This window comes from Eublepharis macularius, chromosome 2 (assembly GCF_028583425.1).
Source record: "Eublepharis macularius isolate TG4126 chromosome 2, MPM_Emac_v1.0, whole genome shotgun sequence".
Taxonomy (NCBI): Eukaryota; Metazoa; Chordata; class Lepidosauria; order Squamata; family Eublepharidae; genus Eublepharis; species Eublepharis macularius.
The window spans coordinates 113,810,318-113,831,692 of NC_072791.1; the positions used below are offsets into that span (position 1 = coordinate 113,810,318).

General features: G+C 41.8%; 1 protein-coding gene across 1 annotated transcript in view; it reads right to left on the bottom strand.

The window, feature by feature from the left end:
- CCDC73 (coiled-coil domain containing 73) overlaps positions 1-21,375 on the bottom strand; it is a 112,938-nt gene that overhangs the window by 49,786 nt on the left and 41,777 nt on the right. The window contains exons 6-8 of the mRNA XM_054969982.1: positions 15,136-15,174; positions 9,798-9,933; positions 8,353-8,432 (exon numbers count right to left, since the gene is read on the bottom strand). Coding sequence (XP_054825957.1) covers positions 8,353-8,432; positions 9,798-9,933; positions 15,136-15,174 — 255 coding nt within the window. The remainder of the gene's footprint in view (positions 1-8,352; positions 8,433-9,797; positions 9,934-15,135; positions 15,175-21,375) is intronic.

Sequence of the window (21,375 nt, forward strand, 5' to 3'; positions counted from 1 at the left end):
GCTCACGCTGCAGAGTCGGCGGCGTCCTTGCCCGCTGTCATCTGCTGCTTCGACAGCTTCATGGCCTCGGCCTGGAGGGCCATGACCAGGTGGCGACGATCCTCCGGGAGGTCGGAGAGGTAAGAGGACAACCGTTTCCACAAGAACAAATTGTAGGACCCCATTATAGCTTGGAAATTTGCTATGCGGAATCCTAAAGAAGCGGACAAGTAAAGCTTCCTGCCCATGCCATCCAGTTTTCTACCCTCCCGGTCTGCCGGAGCCGAAGAGGAACTGTATCGGAACCGAGCCTGACCTTCCTCCGCCACAATGGAAGAGGGCTTAGGGTGAGCGAAAAGGTACGGACAGTCCTCCTACTTCAGGCGATAGTACCTTTCGACCTTCTTTGCTGTAGGTGGCAAAGACGCAGGGGTCTGCCAGAGCACAAGAGCATTATCTACAAAATCTTCCACAGGAGGGAATACCACCGAGACGGGGGATCCCGAATACAACGCCTCCAGCAGCTTGCTCTTAGGCTTGGAGGTCGTGGAGGCAACATCTATCTCCAGCGCCGTGGCCATCTGGACCATCTGCTCAGCGAACATTCTGTAGTCGTCATTTGGGGACGACGAACGGAGTTCCCCCATGGTGTCATCTGGGGAAGGGTCAGAAGCCACATCTGAGGAGTAATCGGACGGGGATGCCAGGCCTTCCTCATCCTCGGAGTCCGAAAATTCCGCCGGGGTCTGTGTCGGAATCAGAGTCGGACGCCCCGCCGGAGCCGATGGGCAAGGCCCGGGAACCGAGGGATGCAGTTGCACTCTAGCTGCAGGAGGAGCAGGTGCAGGTTGCATGGCCGATGGAGCCGGAGCGGAAGACAAGGGAGCCGATGGATATTGCAGGAAGGGAACGGACTGCTGAATCCAAGCCACAAAATCCTGCCAGGTGGTCATGTTCCCCAATCCAGGGACAGGCTGCCAAGGAGATAGAGGAGCGGGCATCTGAACAGGCCAGTGGAACGGCGCCGGAACCGATGAGGTAGGCTGCAGCGGAACAGAGACCTCAGATGGCGCCTGAGCGGAAGGCAGGGAGCGCTCAAACGATTGATACGGCTCCGAGAGTGGTGGGAACGGGACGTAGTCCTCCGATAGAGTTGGAGGTGGCGTACAAGGAGGCGACAGGGTATGGAGACTCACCACGTCGTCGTCAATCAGAACCGGCCTGGATGGCGAACCGGGTCGCACAGTCGGGGTCGGAGATGGGACACGACCCTTGTTTTTCAACTTGGCCTTGCCCTTTTTAGGCGGGGGCTCCGAAGAAGCCTCGGCGGCCAAAGTTTTTGACGATGGCTTCGATGACGGCTTCGACGAGGAACGCTTCTTAGCCTTCCGGCTAAAAGATCGATCCACGGAACCAGAACCAGAGTCAGATCGGCCCTCCAGAACGGGTTGCCCCGTCGGTTCCGAGGGGAGCGGCTCCGGTGATTTCTGAAACGGTGCCGGCGAAGGAGCGGTGGAGCGGGGCTTGTCTCCCGATGAACCCGATGGCTTGGGGGGGAGAAGGTTGGCATCCCACAGGAAAGCCCGGAGCCTGGCCTTCCGATCACTTCTCGCTTTCGGGGTAAAGGCCATACACACCGCACAACGCTCCACAATATGCCCCTCGCCCAGGCAGATGAGACAGAGCTCATGGCCATCCGAGTGGGTCATCTTCGTGCTGCACTTCAGACTTTTTTTAAATAAAGCTGTCTGAGACATTCTGAATGATATTTTCCGCCAGACGGAATACAGGAAAAATATCGTACAGCACAATTCACGACGAACAGAACTCCGAAGAGGGGATGAGAGAAAACAAGCACGCTAGAATAAGAACATTTTCGAACGGCGGCGAAAAAGGAACTGAGGGAATGCCGGGGACGTTCGGATATATATACATTCAAAATTGTCGGGAACACCGGCGCGCATGCGCGGTGGATCCAAACGTCCCCTTCACATCTCTAAAAGTTGGAAAAATATTTTCCGCGGCTGGCCTGCGCCTGCACAGTCCCAATGTGGGGCTGCACAGAAGGACGACGACGATCTAAAAGTAACCCTTTTCACATACATATATATACATATTTACAAAGTCGGGTTATCCATAACCTTAGACATTCAAGTAACATTTCTAGAGAGAGCATCAGCTATTACATTTTCTTTTCCTTGTACATAAACGATGTTGAAATTATAGTCCTGTAGTTGCAAGCTCCATCGAATTAGCTTACTATTAGTGCTTTTAACTTGCTTTAACCACCGCAAAGGCGAATGGCTGGTGCATAAGGTAAACTTTCTCCTCCATAAGTAGAGTTTCAGTTTCTCTATAGCCCACACAATGGCTAGGATTCCCTTTCAATGACAGAAAGATGTTGTTCTCTGTCTATTAGTTTTTGACTAAGGTAAAGGATGGGGTGTGGCTTTATATATTTCACCCCGTCTGATAATAGACACTGTACCTTTGACTCCTGAGCTGTAGTAAATATTGCAACACATATGAAGAATGGTAACAAATCTGCTCTTTGCTCAGCTATGAATTCTTCAGCTTGAGGTCCCTGTAACAATGTATCAATGTCACTAGCATGGTGCTCGACTGGCACTGCCTGCTGTTCTAGTAGGGTCTATTGCTCTGGAGCTTGAGGCCTACTTCTGGTAATTCCGTTTACATTTCTCACTTGTGCTGCCAGGTCGTTTCCCAAAAGAATAGGTATGTCTAAGTCTTTCCATACTCCCCAAACCCAGTTCCCTTGGAAATCCTGGTATTTGATTGGGATTTCTGCTAAGGCTACTTTGAATTCAGGGCTTCCTATCCCATTGATGCTGCATATTTGCCCATGCAAATACTGCCCCTGCTTCACCAGTTCTGGTTTAATCAATGTGATTGAAGCGCCTGTATCTCTCAAGCCTATTATCTTCTCCTCATTTACCTCCACAGCTTCCAAATAATCTTTATTTAAATCATTTTCAGCTTTTCATACTTGGGCCATTTCCACACATGTTGAATAATGCACTTTCAATGCACTTTCGCAATCCTTTTGAAGTGGATTTTTTGTTCCACACATGGAAAATCAGTTTCAAATGTTCACTAAGGAGTATTGAAAGTGGATTATCCAATGTGTGTGGAAGCAGCCCTGCATTACCCTGGCAGGCTCTTCATCTTTCAAGGCAGTCTCTAAATGTGGCAGTGAAAGCTTTTCAGCAGTCTCCTCTGCCCTCTTAAGGATGTTAACAGTTTTAGTTTGACTGTGGTAGGTTTTTTCCTTGTCCAGCTGAGGACACCTGGATTTTATGTGCCCTTCTTCCTGACAGTGATAACAAGTAATCACTCCCCTCCTGAATGTTGGTGGAGAGTCCCGCCTCGCCGGGTTGGTTTTTGGTGCTTCTACTTTCTCTGAAGGGACCCAAACTCTATTCTTTTTAATGGGGGGTGGTAGTAAATCTCCTTCCATGTCCCCTTCAATTTCATCTAGCACAGTGGCAGCCTCTTCCACTGTCTGGAGCTTCTTATCTCTCAGGAACTATCTTAATCGGGAAGGGACTTGCCTGTAAAACTGCTCTAGCCCCATCAAGTTCTTCAGTTCCTGGAAAGTGTTCACTTTGCTCCCCTCAATCCACCTGTTAAGAGCTCTGTCTAACCAATATCCCAGTTGGGAATACATCTCTCTTGGTTTTCTCTTGATCTCTCTAAAAGCCTTTCTGCTTTGCTCTGCTGTCAAGCCAAAACGAATTCTGACCCTTTCTTTAAACAGCTGATAATCGGAGGTTTCCTCATCCCTCATCTCTGCATAGATTTCACTTAGCCCTCCACAGAACTGTGGGCATAAATACAGCATTCTAGCATCATCAGGAATTTGTAAATCTTTGCATGTTCTTTCAAAACTAAATAAAAATGCTTCCACATTATCTCCCTTCTGATAATGGGGAAATTTCTTTTGTTCTACTGAGGAGATTCCCTCACTTCTATGTGGAGTTAGTAGTTCTGCACGCATCTGTAATACTTGCATCCTCAAAGTAAACATATCTTTCTGATGTTCTCTGTCAGCCTCTCTGTGCCATTTCCTTTTCTGCCTGAATTTTGGCTAACTGTTGTTGCCTCAATTCTGGCTTTTTCTGCCTCTACTTTGGCTTTTCCCCTCTCTGCCTCTATTCTGGCTTTTTCTTTTTTTGCCTCCATTTTGGCTTTTTCTTTTTCTGCCTCTAGTCTTGCCAGTTCAACCTTCATTCTCATTATTTCCAACTCCTGACTAGGATTCTCTTCACTAGCCACTTCTAGTGCCTGAATATCTCCCTGTGCTTCTTTATTCCTCCGTCTAGTAGCCATTTCTGACAGGAATTTTTCAGAATTACTTCACAAAATATTACTGTAGAGTAAGATATTGTTGTTGTTTTGTGGTGGGAACAATTTGTTGTGGGCGTGCTATTCGGATCACACAGCTGCCACCAATTAATATGCCACAAACCCACCTCAAACTCAGGCTTGGATTGACCTTCCCCTACCCTGAGGAAAACCTCCTCCTCTGTAAGCTTATGAAGCTGTATACTGGGCTGGGCAGCCTTTGGTAACATGGTTGATATTGAGCTTCAACGTTCTTCTTTGTCCCACCCTTATGAATATTACAATTTGGTTACCCAGCTGAGTCTTAATAGGGGACAGATCAGGGGTTTGCACTTCCCTTTATCAGAAACTGGAACACGAGGCTTGGGAAGGTTCAAAAATGTAATTGAAGGTTTATTAACAGAAGCTGAACTTAAAAGGCAGGTAGGCAAGTGTTTGAACGGAATGACAGAAAGGTTTTGGTATAACAATTTCACTGGTGTGAGGCACAAAACATTCGGTTACAGGCTGCTTTTGGAGGTTCATACTGCTTCACTGATATTACACTTTAGATACTTCAACACAAACACAGCACGACTTTCCCTCCTCTCCAGACTCCACAGAGACAGACCCTTCCCAGATCCTGGGCAGGTGTTATAGTAATCCTGTTCCTGGTACTGAAGGGGAGACACCTCCCTTCCTCCTTCCTTGGCCCTCTATACTTCCCAGATCTATTGAGTCTAAGCAGGGGTTTGTGCTGGTTTCCCCCACTTTAGTCCTAGGACTAAAAGTACTTCACAAATCACAGAGGATTTTCTGGCTGACCCTCACTGGTCAAAAGCCAGACTCCAGCTCCCTTTCACTCTCTTGTTTACTCTCCAACTCCAACTGACTGCCTCCCCAACATTCCATCCCCAACTGCCATTTCAGGCTAGCCACATGGGGGGGGAAGAAACATGTCAATCATAGCTCACTGACTGGAAATCTCAGCATCTGAAGCTGAGTCTGTCACAACAGTATACAGTGATATCATCCACTATGCCTACCCCTTTACTACAGCATCTTTCTAAACTATTTCATCACAGTTCAGCCATGTTACCTGTGTAAAAAAAGCTCTCCTGAATAATTCAGTTTGCATAGTTTGTGGAAAGCCAAGAGAGTGGGAGCCTTCCTGACCTCATCAGGCAGGCCATTCTATAAGGTGAGGGTCACAACAAAATGTGCATGTATGGCCAGTTGTTGATTTTGCCTGTTTGCATGGTGGCACCTTCAGAATGCCCTGCTCAGACAATAAAGCTGCTGTGGTGGAGCAGGCAGTCCTACAGATATCAGATATGAGGGACGGAGCTCATGAAGGGCTTTGTATGTGATAGTCAATACCTTGAATTGAGTCCATTAATTGAGCTCATCTGCCTATCTTTCAAAGAAGAGTGAATCCAAAAAAGCATAGAGATGTTGGGTATCTGCCATAGTTTTGGCATGGATAATTAGTTCACTGACCAGCAAATTTCAATGACTTCTTGGCTCTTGTCCAAGCCATTCCGTTACATATGCTTTATCGTGTGAGATTCACATAGTTAATAGGCAGCATAGATATACAGAGCAAGGATTGCTAAACGGTGGATAATTACTAGCTGCTTCAAGCTCATTAAGTGATTTTGACTGCCCCCAGGGTCATACTCACCATTTACCATACCACCCCATGCCTTCCCTTTTTTTGCTAAACACTAAGGGATCAACCAGGAAACTATGGATGCCTCTAAGAGCCAAGCTACAAGTGACACCTGACACAGGTTGGACACTTGTCAGCTTCCCTCAAGTTTTGATGGGAAACGTAGGCATCCTGGTCTTGCAGCTGTAATGGAGAGCCAAGCTGTAAAACCAGGATGCCTACATTTCCCATCAAAACTTGAGGGAAGCTGACAAGTGTCCAACCTGTGTAAGGCGTCACTTGTAGCTTGGCTCTTACACTCTGGGAGATCTCTCTTTGCAGTTGGATGATGTCATAGCCAGAAGAGGCTAGAGAGAGACTACAATTTCCCCTAGTGGTAGTGATAAATAAATCCTATGTTGGCCCCAGAAACCTAATTAAAGGATTCCAAGTTTGGGCCTTTAGCAGAGTCTATCGTTTGGCATAGGAAATGTGATTATAGGTGGTTATGAGCTGGTTCTGCTGGCTGGTGTGCGTGCAAGAGAAAAAATAAATCATACACTTGCTTTATATTTAGAAAAGAAATAAGAGTTCTTAATTGTAGGAACTCCATACTCTGACAGGAAAGGAGGAGAGACAGATCCTAACTACCTATCTTGTCTAAGGATGGGCATGGATACTAGGACAAGTCCTGAATCCATGCTTGCAAGATGGAGGGAGGAGAAGGGGAGAGATGTTGCCTGGAACAATGCCAGAAAGAGAAGAAGTGAGAGGGAGGAAGTCAGGAGGAGGAAAACCTGAGGATAGCAATCTACATATCAAAGGACAGTCAGAAAGTAAACAGAGTGACCTCTCTATCTTTCTAACTCTTTGGTTTGTTCCCCTCTGAAACCTGAGGAAAGGGACAGCGCTGAATCCTCCTCTTCCAACAGGCAGCACATCTCTATTAACTTGTTTAAGGAAATTACCTAATGCAACCTCACCCTCTTTCCAGTTACGACATTATTGCCCATATATGTGAAAAGAAAATCATTTTCACAATTTAAAAACCATTCGTTTCCCACTATTCAGTATCATACATTAAGCAAGAAATACTTCTTGGTCACCAAAAGTGTACAAATTAATGTGCAAAAGTACATGGGCACCCAAGCTTCAAAAGTGATCTGCCCTGTTGTAAATATTTACCTGCAACCAATTGCTGGGATTGTTTGTTTTGTTTATTCTTTATTTTGACACAACTCTCATGTTCCAGTATTCAGACTGGGATCCAACTTGTGTTTGGAAACTTTGAATTCTTAAGACATATTAATATGGCTTTATTAATAAACTAAACATGTGAAACATGCTAAGAATAGTGGATGCACGTGGAACCCATCACTAAGTGGAAGTCATCTTGTAATCAAAGTAATAGTTTGATTACATATTACATTGTAAGTCCATGAAAGTCAGCTGATGTAGCTTGCTTTTGATGGAGTGGGCTGTCTAGATCCCACTGAACACATGCTGCAGCATCTGCCATGGCTTCCCATTAGTTTTAAGACAATGCTAATTTTCACCTCCAAATAATAGTTTGAGCCTTACATTTGTCAGGTCTGTTGCCCACTGTCCCTCCATACTGTTATCCAGCGTATGATATATTGCAATAGCCTCTTGCACCTGCTTCCCTTGTTGCCTTCCAGATTCCAGGACGGTTGAGCCCTTATCTCGGATGGCTCGCCGCAGCGGCCTTGGGACAGCTCCTTCCGTCCCGCTACTGATTGTGTTCGGCTGGGAGAGCCGGAGGGGTGGGGGAACATGAGAACGGGTTGATATAATGTATCCTGTACTCAATGCGTCATTCTTAACAAGAGACCCGTGTACAGCCAGACGCCTTTAATTGCTTCTGTATAACCTATGGACATATGTATCGAGAAGCCTGTGATATCTCAATAAAGACCCATTTACTCAAGAGAGCTTGGATTTCTTGCTGCAAGGGTTGGGAGTCACCTTCAATGTATCCTGTCCTCCACAGACTGACAACATTCCTCTTTTCTCATTCTCCTTTATGATTTTAGGATGAAACAACAGTGCCATCCCGAATGTATCACCTTCATACTGTTCAAACACACACACCTCATTTCTGGAACTCTCTTCAACTTGAGGGCTATCAGAGTCCAACACAGTGCCTTCCAAAAGCTCTGTAAAACTATGTTGCTATGATAGTTTTTGATGGCTATGAAGGTATAAAGTAATCTTAAAGTCTACTCTTTATACACACACTTTATAATGGTACACTGCTTTTATCATTTTTATTTTAAAATGTTGCTAACTATGCGTGTGTTGGAAAGATGCAGGATAGAAACTAAAACAAATAAATGACTAGTAAACTTCACACCTACCTCTTTTAAGTTATCTGTTTCAGATTCTTGTCTTTTATTCACTGCTGTCAATTTCTTATTGAGCTGAATTGCTTCTACAACTTAGTATCAGGGAAGGGGAAATAGAAAATGAAAAGCAAGTATTAAAATATTCCCTGCTTTGTTATTTCAAAGAGTGCACATAATTACAGTAAAAATTAAATCTTTTTATGTGTTTATTTTCTAGTGGAGATATTATAGTGGGCAGGGACATGAAATCCCTATGGAAAAATCATGATTATTCATCCATCTATGAATATTCAGCTATTTTATCAGGATATGTAATTTATTTCATGTGTTCCAATTTCTCCTATGGAATTATTGTAATAGGCTTATTTGGAGACAGGGCTTCACTTCCAAATGTCGTATCGCTGCATGTGCAGCAGGAGGTTCCATCTTGAGCTACAACCTGTTTGAAAATATTAAGACTCTCACAAATTCTCATATATAATTAACCAAATATATTAAAATCAATAGTTTGGAAAGTTTAAGTCAGTTCTTCTTCAATATGTGACTTTCTGTAAGAATTTTGTGACTTCAGTTTCATGCTTTAGAATATATAAGTGATAAACACAGTGGTCAGCAATATAAAATGCAATATAAAATTTTTTTTGCAGTAAAAGTACAATGCTGTTAGTGTAGGGAATATACTGTTTTCTTATTGACCAGAATCTGTTTGTGTGTATATATAAAACTTTGTATGCATTAATTCTGCATATAATGTAAAATACATTAAAATCTTAGGGTTTTTTGTAGAGAAATACATAAAAAGATACATTTTGAGGATATATTTAAGATTTTTTTCTTACTTCTGTAACTATCATATAACTCAGAGTTATAAAAGTGTATATATTTAATACAAAGTACTATAAGATTCTGGTGAGTTAAGAACCAGGGTCAAGTTTAAGCAAATTTAGGTAAACTGAGCATTCCTCAGTTAATTGTAGTTCACATGTGTCATACTAGAACCCTTTAATCCAAAAATTAATAATGAAAGATGAAGGACACAATCCAGCCTCAAAAAAATTACCTATGGTAGGCTTGGATGTGAAGCATCTGCATATGAAGCATACCAGGATCTGGTTGCAAAAGCCACACACATCTGCAATGACCCAATCAGTACAACAATGTCCAGTGTTGGGAGGGGCATGTAGCTCAACCCTAACAGACAATGGACAGTCAGCCTCTTTCCAGAGATGAAAGGGGATGTGGGGGTTAAAAGAATGTTAACTGCATGCTCATCCTAGGATTGCCACTGCAGTTTGGTCTGTCTAGAAGCTGAATCCTGTTACCTTTCAGTCCCTGGTATATGATGTTTAAGGCCATAAAGGTCTTTCAGTTATAGTTGAGAGATTACTTGTTGCCTTAGCATTTTCACTAGCTGCCATATGTGGCTGATCCATGCCCCAAATCTGTAACATATTTACCATTCTCCTCTAATCTCTTATGTGCTCTTTTTATTGTTCCAAATTGACCTGTAATAACTGCATAGCATTTCTCTACTTCATTCAGACTCCTCTGATGATCTTCTTTTGCTACCATGTGCATCTGTAATGTTTGTTCCTATATAAAACAAAATAGGTGAGTTGAAAGAAATGTGTACTGTACAAAAATTAAAAAGAAAGTACTTAGTGGCTGAAGACATTCCCTCATTGGCTCTCCTTCCTGTTCATTCACTGATATGTTTACATGCTTTGTGTAATTGTCTATCTATGCATTTTTTATTATTTGCCACCTTGAAAAGCCTAGGTTAGATGGAAAGGAGGCTCTAAAATGTTTTAAATAAATGAAAACGCAAAACACAAAAACACACACAGTAAGTATATATAAAACAACTGTTGCTACTTATTCAATGAAATTTCATAATTGTACTTGTTAAAAAAATCAATTTAACTAAGCACAGAAAATACCTGCAAACATATGTCTACCAACTATGTAAACATAATAAAACAAACAAACCCTCACAAGGATAAAAAGTTAAGCAACTGCTTGGAGAAGGAGATAATTATATTAAGCCCTTTCTGTAGCACACACAGGCTGCTTCCACAAGGATGTTTGGTTCCTCCTGGAATTCTTACTGCAGTGTTGTTTTCAGGAGCATGCACATGATGATGAACTTTATTTGTCCTGTCTCCATATTTTCCCCCTTTTTGCTGTAACCATTTCCAAACCTAGTTCTGTGCAATCTTTTTGGAAAGTTCTCTTGTTAAACTGCCTTTGGACACCACATGGATAGAAAGGTATGCATTTTTGAAGGTTCCACCCACTTCAGCATGATTTTCCTTGCCTCAATTCCCATGGCTACCATTTTCTCCCAACAGCAATAATTCTCAGCTTTCTTTTTTAAAAAAGTAAGTCTGTAGCTCTTTTCTTTGTGGATGAAAAAGGTGCAGGGGGGATAGCAGCCACAGGACGCTGAGGCAGCAGCAAAGAGATACACAGAGAACTGACTCAGTTTGGAAGTGACCACTGTCAACTGAATTTATAGATCCACTTTCCAAAAATTTCTAATAAAACAATGTGTTGGCTTATATAACAAAAGCCACTGAATAGGCAAAACACAGATAATAGATTCTAGTTCTGAGAAAATACTGCAGAAGTTCCAGTTCAAGTAGGACTTTTGTACTGGGTCTTACTAACATAACTGAGTTAATGATTCAATAAAGCCGTGGTCAAAATGACCCTAAAGCTATTTCTTTCTTGCATTGTTCTATGATTTCCTTGGCTCTCGGCTATCCCTGCTTATCTTTTGTTCCTGTGCTTAGCAGTTCTTGTTCTCTGAAATGGTCATGCATGGAACAATAACCAATAAGTATGGCTGCTACGCTGCACCTAGTTACATGTGCTCTGGCTTACTGTTTTAATGGGACTAAGTGCATGGAGTTGATTACAGAATTATAGCCAGCATGACATAAAACCATCTGAACACAGGACACTCCAATAACTATAGTTAGTTAGGGACCAGGATCTCAAACCAATAACTGAAGTTAGCTTATTAATCAAAGTGAATCTTACCTATGGTCTCACATGACGTCTAAATGCAAGCATCCTGGCTTAGTCCTAGTTTGTTATCTGGCAACACCCTCCCAGATAACAAAAAGGAAATGAATCCATTATTTCTTAAGGCAAATCAGGATTTGATAACTGAATCCTGCTTTCACAAATCAGAGTTAAAATAAACCATGGCTTTGTGTTATTTCTGAATTGAGTTGATATTAATTTGGATTTTTAAATTGTTACTATTCATTTGCATCAAAGCCTTGGTGTTACCTAAGAGTACAGTCTCCAGAACTAAATTATAGTTTTTGGCATATTTTACTAAGTGTTGATTCAAACAACTAGGGAGAATAATTTCTCCTCGTCTTATTATGTATTAAAATCAATCAAGCTATGCAACTGAGGCTAGGGGTGTGTGATTCAAAATTCATATACTAGTTATATAGCTGGATTTATGCCCGTTCAGCATAATCTGGCTATACCAAATCATATTAGAGAATCCCAGATCAGATTGGGAAGCCAGATACTGACTGGCTGGATAAAACCAAGTTTATTTGGTTTAATCTGGCAAACACAGTTGACTGGCAAGCTCCTCCCCCCGTCCTTTTTCCCTCAGGCTTTCCTGGCCTTTTTTTCAAGAGGGAAGGGGGAATGAGTGAGTGGACTGGCCAATTGGTGCAGGAGCTCTGCTTCTCAGGCCAATCAGGGGATTCTCAGACGGGAGAGCCTTTTTCAAAATCTTCAAGAAATTAAAAAAGCAGGCTTGGCTCAGAACAGACTCCATTTTGTATGGATTTCTGGAGAATGAAGACACTATGCTGAGTGCTTGGCTTTCTTAGCCTCTGCCTGCTCTCTACCTTTGAGATTTACCACTGCCTGCCTGGATCTTTACTTCTGCTACCTGCCTACCTGGACGAAGACCTGAGGAGGAACTGTCTGCCTGAAGAGGGCCACTTGATCTAACTTCACATGATTTGAGAATCCTAAGATTCTTTTATTTCCTGTTTCTTTGGAGGGGTGGTAGCTTTGTATTGGGTGGAAAGGGAGGAAAGGGCAAGGTTTTTCTTAGGTAAAGTTTAAAGGTTAATAATTACTTTTGTTGTTTGGGGGGTACTTTTAAGTTTGCTTGCTTTGCTGCTTGCTAGTGTTTTTAAGAGTTGTATTTTGGTGGGGCAGTTGCTTAAGTAATTGTTTCCTGTTATAATTAACTGGTTGCTTCTTGTCAGGGAGATTGTTTTTTATCTGTAAGAGGTGTATTGTTCTACACTGCAGTTGTTGCCACTAGTGGACTTTTGGAATGCTCTCTGGGTTGTTCCTTCTGAGTACTTCTAGGTAAATTTTCCATAAGGTGTTTAATGCAGGTTAGATGGTATAGGCCTACCTAAAACATTTTAGAGTAGGTGAAAATGAAAAGCAACTCACCAACTGCACCAGAAGTAGTCCCTGACAGATGTGCCAAAGCACTGCCTGATCAACAATTTGGCACTTACTTTAACCCCACCCATGCCATGCTCAAATGTTTGGTGGAGCCGCAGACTACCCTCATGATGTGGTTCTCCAAGAGTGACTCTTGGAGGGGGAAGAGTTCATTCAGCCAAGAGAACTGGGTGACCATCTCCCAGATGGTGGAAGTCCTTAGACCCTTTAAAGGCTTTACTGTCATGGTCTCATCTGACACAGGGACCCGGGGTCTGGTCATTCCTCTGATCCAGGGTTCAGAGGAGAATGGCCTCCTCCTTGGACCCAGGTACAGGCTCTGCAGACCTTGTTCCAGCAGTGTGCGAGCTCGTGAGAAGGCTGCAACAGGTTATCCTGCCACAACCCCTCACTGAGAACAAGGTGTATGTGTTGGTGACCAGGCTGGGAGGCTCACCAGCTTGAGAGATAAGCTCTCTCAGTGGGTGCAGAGTACACAGGCTAGGAGGGGTGCTCTGCCAGCAGAGAATGAAGGAAAGACCATATTTGCTGTTCCCCACACCTCCTCTTCTCAGCAGGGTCCTCCCATGGCCACTTCCAAAATGTCTGAGGAGATGGTGGCCATAGGGGAGGCATTCAGCCCCTCTGGGAATGTGAGGCACATGAGCTAGGATTCAGAGGAAGCAATAGTCAGGGACGACCTTTCAGAGTCCTGAAAGTTGCTTTCTACCTGTCCTCTCAGCTACTGGGCCAAGAAAGAGGCATTCTTGCCACAAGACCTCACTCTCACAGCTTAGGGACTCCTCTCATGTCTTCTGACAGCAGCTCCCCCCCAAAGGCCACCAAAATCTCAGACTGCAGTCTCAGTAGGCATTATTTTCTTAAAGCTATAACTGTTTTATCTATTATTTTGGGGAGTTTTACTCCCCCAGTGTCTATTTAGATTTTTAAATTTTAAATTTATTTTTGCAAATCTGTGGATTCTTCAGGTATGTAGAGAAACCCTGCCTGTCAGTCCCTGGCTCCGTTTAATGGACCTCATGGTCCACACCCTATTGCCTCGTTCAGAATTAGATATATGATCAGTCCACAAGTTTATTTTCAATAATGTAATAAAGAAATCATAGTATACGCAATGAAGCAATGAATTACTGACATCCTCAGAAGTAAGGCTGAAGCTGGTTCATTTGTTTGAAAGAATCTGGTCATTCCTGAAACTTACTGCTAAATATCAAAAAGAATATGTCAGAATATTTTGTATATGTTCCTTGCCAAAACCGTCTTTCAGTAAAGGATAGAAAGGAGGGTGACATTTGGTTACTCAGCAAACACATTTGTTAATCTTCCAATGCTTGCAACTGATTTCCTACGCATTACCAGTAAAATTACAAAAAGATAATTTTTTCTTAAATGCAATAGCCAAACTATTATTCCATCAGCCATTTATGACTGAAAGTAAAATGAAAAGCAATGTTAAAATGAAATTATCAATTCAGTATTGTGTACATTAAAAACATACAAGTTCTACTTAAATAACAAATCTAACTTAAAAGTGAAATAAGACAAAACACATTTTATGTTGTCTTTGATCTTTAACGTAGCCTTATCTCCCAGGTCAAAGGACACATTATTCAATTTCACCATATTTTGTGTAAAGTCACTGTAGCGTTGAAGATGACTTTCAGTACAAATGTCATGGTACTTAAGGCTAAACCGGACTCTAGTTTTTCAGATTCTTAATTAAAATCACAGTTTATAATGGTTCAACAATATTATCTTTATTCTTTCCAGATGAGCAGCAGTAGAATTTTCACAGCTTTTAGTCAATCAAGCTTAGCAGTGTTTCAACAGCTCTTCATTTCCAACATGGTTCAAAGTAACTAAACAGCATTTGAAACCCTTCCTTTCTGTATTCTAGTGGAAGGTACTCTCCTTCCTAGTTATTTCTGTCTTTTCATATAAAAAGATCACACACTATACAAAAGCATAAAAATTTATCTCTAAAACTCTGCAACGTGCTATCTGTACCATCTTCATTTAAAAAATCCAGTCTACAAATACAGCAAATAAGCTCAAACCATATTAGTAATAAGTTTTAAGGGTATTTTGTTTACAAAAACAGACAGTATTATAATAGCAAACAAAAAGCTACCAATGTATCTGAACTAAAAATTTCCATTTCATTAAGAAAACAATTCAAACAAAAATGTGTTTTGCTAAACACATCTACAAATTCCAGCATTAATTCCAGCATTTAATCATAAGCTAGAAATTGTTAGTGTTCTTAGTAATACCAGTTAGCCTAAAATGTAAACAGTATTCGACCATTTTATAAATATTGTAGTTCCTTACCACTTCATTAAGCTTGTTTTGTAAGGTATATTTTGAGATCTGTAACAATAAAAATAATATAAGAGTCTAGACAACAATTTAAATTCAATTACCTGGAATTCTAAAGAAATGTAAAAGTTACACCATGTTAATATGATGTTGTTCTACTGAGAAAGCATTTAACTACTTAAAACCAGTCTTGCAAATATTACTAGCTCACCTTCCCACACATGCTCATGTTAGCCATTTCTGGCATGAATGGAGGCACAGGGAACAACAGCCTAATTTAGTCATATCAGGTGCAGAACCGATAGACAGAAGGTTCCTATTGGTTAAGCAGAAACTTTTTACTAATTCCCCTACTTATATACACTCGGGCATTGCATGCAGACAGCACAAGAGCTAGCAAGACTAGGAAGTCTGACTGCACACCTCCCATTTTCCCATTCAGCCTTCCCACACCACTCAGAGCAAGTTACTTGTGCTTGGTACACATGTGTTGCATTAAGGCAAGAGAAAGGGCTAGATCAGGCTATGGAAAGTGCATTTAGAACACCCATGCTGTTTAATGGTATTCTGTGCTGCCTGTACCTGTGCAAATGGGAGAGCAAACTTGGGGTTTTATTAAGCTTATGGGAATCCTCTGCATGGGCCCTTTGCCCACAGTTGACTTTATCATACCTCAACACTGGTACAAATCTCTGCAATTTTATTCTTACACACTCAAGGAGGCAAGTGAACACTTACTGGTTTAAAAATGCAGAAATAACAAAAGTAGTCTTAGAAATATTTCCCATTTTCAGTTCAGATCATTCTCCATCAAAGGCTCTCCGCACATGATGTTTGCAACACTCCCTTAATTCTACAGAGGGATGTTGCCTGTGACATCAACTCTGGAGAAAGGAGATATTTCTACAAATCTGTGGGGAGACCCAGGATTGCAGAAAAATCCTAAAGATAAAAAGGGGAGGGCACAAGCCCCTCTCAACAGAGAACAGATGTTTGCACAAGCACACACGTCTATTCTTCAGATGCAGGGGGGTATGAGGAAGAGAAAGGTGGTGGAAAAGGGGCAGAAGCCTCTGTTCTCTGCCCCCCTCAGCAACTAAGGTGGTAAAACTGGAGAGGCACAGAATCCACCATCACTCCCATCTGTGGTACGGAAAATGGAAGCAAGCAGGGGAGGAGGCATGGGACCCACCGGCCTTTTCTCCCACCAAGGCAACAACACTTGGGACAGGCAGGGGGCCCGGGAGGATGTGCAGGACTCCCCAGTCATCTCTGCTGGTGGCAACACTCTTCCCCCATGTCCTGGTAAGGTAGCAGCACTGGAGGAGGTAGGGGAGGAGGTGCAGGAGTTGTTGTTGCCCTTCCCTAGTGCCAAGGCAACAGCCCTGAAGGTGAGCAGGGGAGAAGGCAAAAGAGTCATTGCTCCTGCCCAGCACCAAGGTGGCCACACTGAAATCAGGCATGGGAGAGGGTGAGGGAACTGTCACTGACTCCAACACTGAGATGGCAGTGCTGGAAGTGGATGAGAGGGAGAATCTGCTCAAGCCATGGGAGGAGCATGCTAAGGGGGGAAATGACAGAGAAGGGGGGGAAGGAAGGAAGGAAGGAAGGAAGGAAGGAAGGAAGGAAGGAAGGAAGGAAGGAAGGAAGGAAGGAAGGAAGGAAGAAAGAAAGAAAGAAAGAAAGAAAGAAAGAAAGAAAGAAAGAAAGAAAGAAAGAAAGAAAGAAAGAAAGAAAGAAGGGATGAGTAACAGAGAATGGGTGGGAAAGAGGGAAGGAAGCAAAGACAAGAGAAATGAGATGCCAATTCCCCTCAAGTTCCCTACAGGTCCCTACTTGTAATAACTTCTATTATTTATGGCAGGTTTGCAGTATAATATAAAAATTGCATTCAATCATCATATAACTTTTCAGTGCACTCAGGTTCTTGACAGAGCAGAACATACTGCTTTTAGGTTTTTATCTCTATGTGCCCTGATAATACTAAAAGGCGATTGACTGTTATAGCCCAGTGCTTCTGTTCTGCTGATCAACTGCTATGGTGCAAGCAGAAGCTTGTGCTGGAACACACGGACTTTCAATTAGTGCAGGGCAAGCCACTTACTTCTTAGACCTTTCCATATGTCACTTGCTTTGCTAGCAAAACCTAGCTCTAGTGCTAGAAGAACAAAGTCAACCTGGCTCCCGCTAGGATGCAGGACAAATACCATCCTCCCTTTTATTAAATCACACTTATATTCTATTTATCTTCCATTATAGAACTTTAATTTAATTTAATTTTAATTTAATTTATTACATTTATATTCTGCCCTCCCCGCATCAGCGGAGGGTTTTCTTATGATTTCCAGGAAGTTCTCGTTGAAGGGCTAACCAGACCCAAGCCTGCTTAGTTTCAGCAAGTATGCTTTATTCATGGCCTTCAACCATATATTGACCTGCCTCTTTTTCACCAGCACTCTCTATTGCCTTAGGCAAGCAATTAGCCATTTTGAGGGTTTTTATATATTTGTCCATTACAATGACTTGGTTATTAGCAATAGACCTGAACGATGAAAACTGAAGGGCAAATCTTGCCTAGGAAAATTTAAAATTCCCTAGTTGCTTGGAAATTCACTCACAGAAAGATATCATAAAGGCCACACCCTCACCTGTATCTCTAAAGGAGGGGTAAAAAGTAATATTTAACAGATTTTTTTTCACTCTGTGACCATATACCAAACCAAACACAAGTTCAAGATAAAATAAAACTAGATCTTTTCAAGTTTCAATATTGTAAGCTGGAATGATGTTCTGTGCGCCTTGACAAGGGAGTTTCCAATAACATTTGTGGTTTCGGCTAGTAAATGAGAAGGGGGAAAGAACATTGGTTGGATAGCTACACTGAGGAGTAACTTCCTTGATCTGTCCAAATCAAGGAACCATGCTTGTCTCAATTAGACAAGCTGAGACAAGACCTAATATTAGCTTTGAAATGCAAAATCTAACAATTCTTTGTTCTCACCTCTTGTCTTTGTTATTCATTTGTAACTTGTCAACATATATAGTATCATTTTTATTGTAATAAATAAGCTATTTTTCATCATCACTGTAAACCTGAGATTTTTATGCTTAGAAATATCACTATATTTCATTAAACTGTAACTTGACACTGATAATCAAATTTATTTATACTTGACCATAACCTGGATAGCCCAGGCTAGCTCAATCTTGTCAGATCTTGAAAGCTAAGCAGGGTAACCCCTGGTTAGTACTTGGATGGGACACCACCATGGAAGTCCAGGTTCACTACACATAGGGGAGGCAATGGCAAACCTCCTCTTTTCATCTCTTCCCTTGAAAAGCATGTGGGGTTGCCATAAGTTGGTTGAGACCTGATCGCAATTTATACACAATAACTTGCTAGGAAAATGGGACTATGGGGTATTTGTGCACAAACATATGAACACAGGAAGCAAAAAACTTATCAGCCAACCCCTATCCCCAACACACACTTCTCATTACCACCATGAACATCCCTTAAATATATTTCAGGTACATAGCCAAGTTAGTCTGCAAAAGAACAGCAGGATTTTGAGTGAAGCTTATACCCTTAGAAAATCATATTGGTTTCAAAGGTGCCCTTAAAGAACTCCTCAATATATACTTAACTGCGTAAGAATTTCTCCTCATTTTCAGCATGTAACTGTTACTGTAGCAATACAGAGAACAGATTCCATTCCCAGCTCCAAAGCAAATGGAGAAATCCTGATCCTAATAACCTGCTGCTACTGTGCAGGCTATGTTGATAGCATGCTGAACCTTAATTTGGAGTCTGTTCTGATGATACTTTAGTCTGATCATATATGCAAGTAATTGCAAGTGTAAACTTCACATGATATTGTAGCTCTTCTTCCCTGAACATTAAAATTTCAACCTTCAGTTTACCTGTTCAGTGAAAGCAAGAGGTGATCTCATGAGACTTCAGATGTTATACTGCTTGGTTCTCCCAATGCTGCTTAGGCAAGGAGAGAACCCACATACATTTTTATTTGAGCAAGTGAGCTGGCTGAAATATCATCAGAACTTTGGCTGTCTTTGTTGTGGTGAATTTAAATCAGATTCCATCATTAGATGATGATTTTCCCTCATGGTTGTTGTGGGTTTTCCGGGCTGTATTGCCGTGGTCTTGGCATTGTAGTTCCTGACGTTTCGCCAGCAGCTGTGGCTGGCATCTTCAGAGGTGTAGCACCAAAAGACAGAGATCTCTCAGTGTCACAGTGTGGAAAAGATGTTTGGTGCTACACCTCTGAAGATGCCAGCCACAGCTGCTGGCGAAACGTCAGGAACTACAATGCCAAGACCACGGCAATACAGCCCGGAAAACCCACAACAACCATCGTTCTCCGGCCGTGAAAGCCTTCGACAATACATCGATTTTCCCTCAGTTTATGTTAGTTAAGAAAAGCAAGGGAGCATTTATTACTCTTTCAGTCTATGTATCATGTTCAGCAGACCAAGAAGTACACTATATATCACTTGTGCTGTGTCATGAACTGAACAGGGCACAACAAATCCTTTCAGCCTTTTGAACAGAAGGTCAGCAATGTGAAGGAATTTCATTTGCTTTTAAAATAATCTCAGCATTAACCAGATTATTAAATAAACAGAGAATGACATCAAAAAACTAAGCTATTTATAAAGTTAATGAGAATAGAATAATCAGCACAATATTAATGACAGATAAAAATTCCCATTGTTGCATAATGAAAAGGCACAATGAATATTTTAGAAGAAGACTTTATAAAAATCCTTTGCACTCTCAAAAGTGTTCCAAGAATATGAGTGAGTTTTGTTAATGAGGAAGAAATTTGAATAGTCTCATTTGTTTCAAATTATGCTTTCCCCGAAAAAGCTTCTTTCTTAAAACAGTAGCAAAACTATCTAAGAACTACTTCCATTAATCTCATTAATTTTAATACAACTTCTGTAGAGTGAATGGCTAGAGGGAAAACCTGGATTCGTAGTGAGGTTTCATTTTTGCTGATGAATAGAAAGCATTTTACTTCAGGATGAAGTCCTCCCTAGAGTAAAGTGCCATGGCTTAGGCAGGGCACCTGCTAAGCCTTAGGTTCAGTTCTCAGTGCTTCTAGTTAAAAGATCTCACGCAACAGGTACTGGGAAAGACTTTGGAGAGCCCCAAGCTAGAGAGACCACAGGTTTGACTTAGGAGCTCCTGCCTCCCCCCCACACATCATTGTGGGGAATCAAAATGGCCCAGGGGCTATGGGAGGAACAGTATTTGCCCCTTGGAAGGGTGCACATGCACACATTCAGTCCATGTGTAAACCCACAATGTGGGCAAAACGTGAATAATGAACACAACTGGTTATACACAGTCTCCAACTACAGCGTCCATTTCTAAAGCTTGTTAAGACTAGCTAACTTGTGGCAAAAGAATGTTATCATTTCACTGTGGAGTGTGGTTTAACTGTTTGAGGGCTTTACGTCAGCAGGATTCTGAAAAAGAAGATGGAAATGCTGCTTATCAGGGATCTGAGCTAAGTCAGTGAGTATTCCTTGCTTATGATACTTTTCTGTTGGGCTATCAACCAAGTTTCTGATTTTCCAGGACACAAAATGAAAGAGAAAGAGGAAAGGAATTTAATGAGCTTATGTTGACAAAATTTGCAAATCAAATAAGAGGACAGCAAAAATAGATCCCTCCCCTGAAATCAATGGCCCAGTAAACGGAACATGGGGCAAACCAAAAGTACTGACATGTCTTCTGGTCCTAGGGAGGCATTTCTCTAAATAGTGCTACTTCCTTGGAAAGAAAAGGATCTGGATCATTTCAAACACTGAAGTATAGTATTGTTTGTCAACCTGACCTGGCTACTGTTATGCATGCCTCAGTGAAATCCAGATTAGACTAGTGTAATGCATTCTGCACAGAGCTGTCTTTGAAAAATCCTCAAGAACTAAAATAAGTACTAAAAACATCTGCCAAAAATGTACTCTACCCAAAGCATATAGCAATGGTACTACAGTCTCTTCATTGGTTGCCAGTTTGTTTTGAATAAAGGTGGTAGTTTTGTTGGGAGACTGCAACTTGTCCTCCATGATTAACTTAAATATATTAATAGCTTTAGCCAGAAGTCCAGGCTAAAAAACTACAATTCAACAGTTCTTCGTATTTTAAGAATTGGTCACAGTGCTTCTTGTCAATTGCTCTTCCTGCCTACCCAATGTCCAAGGTCAATTCACAAATTATAA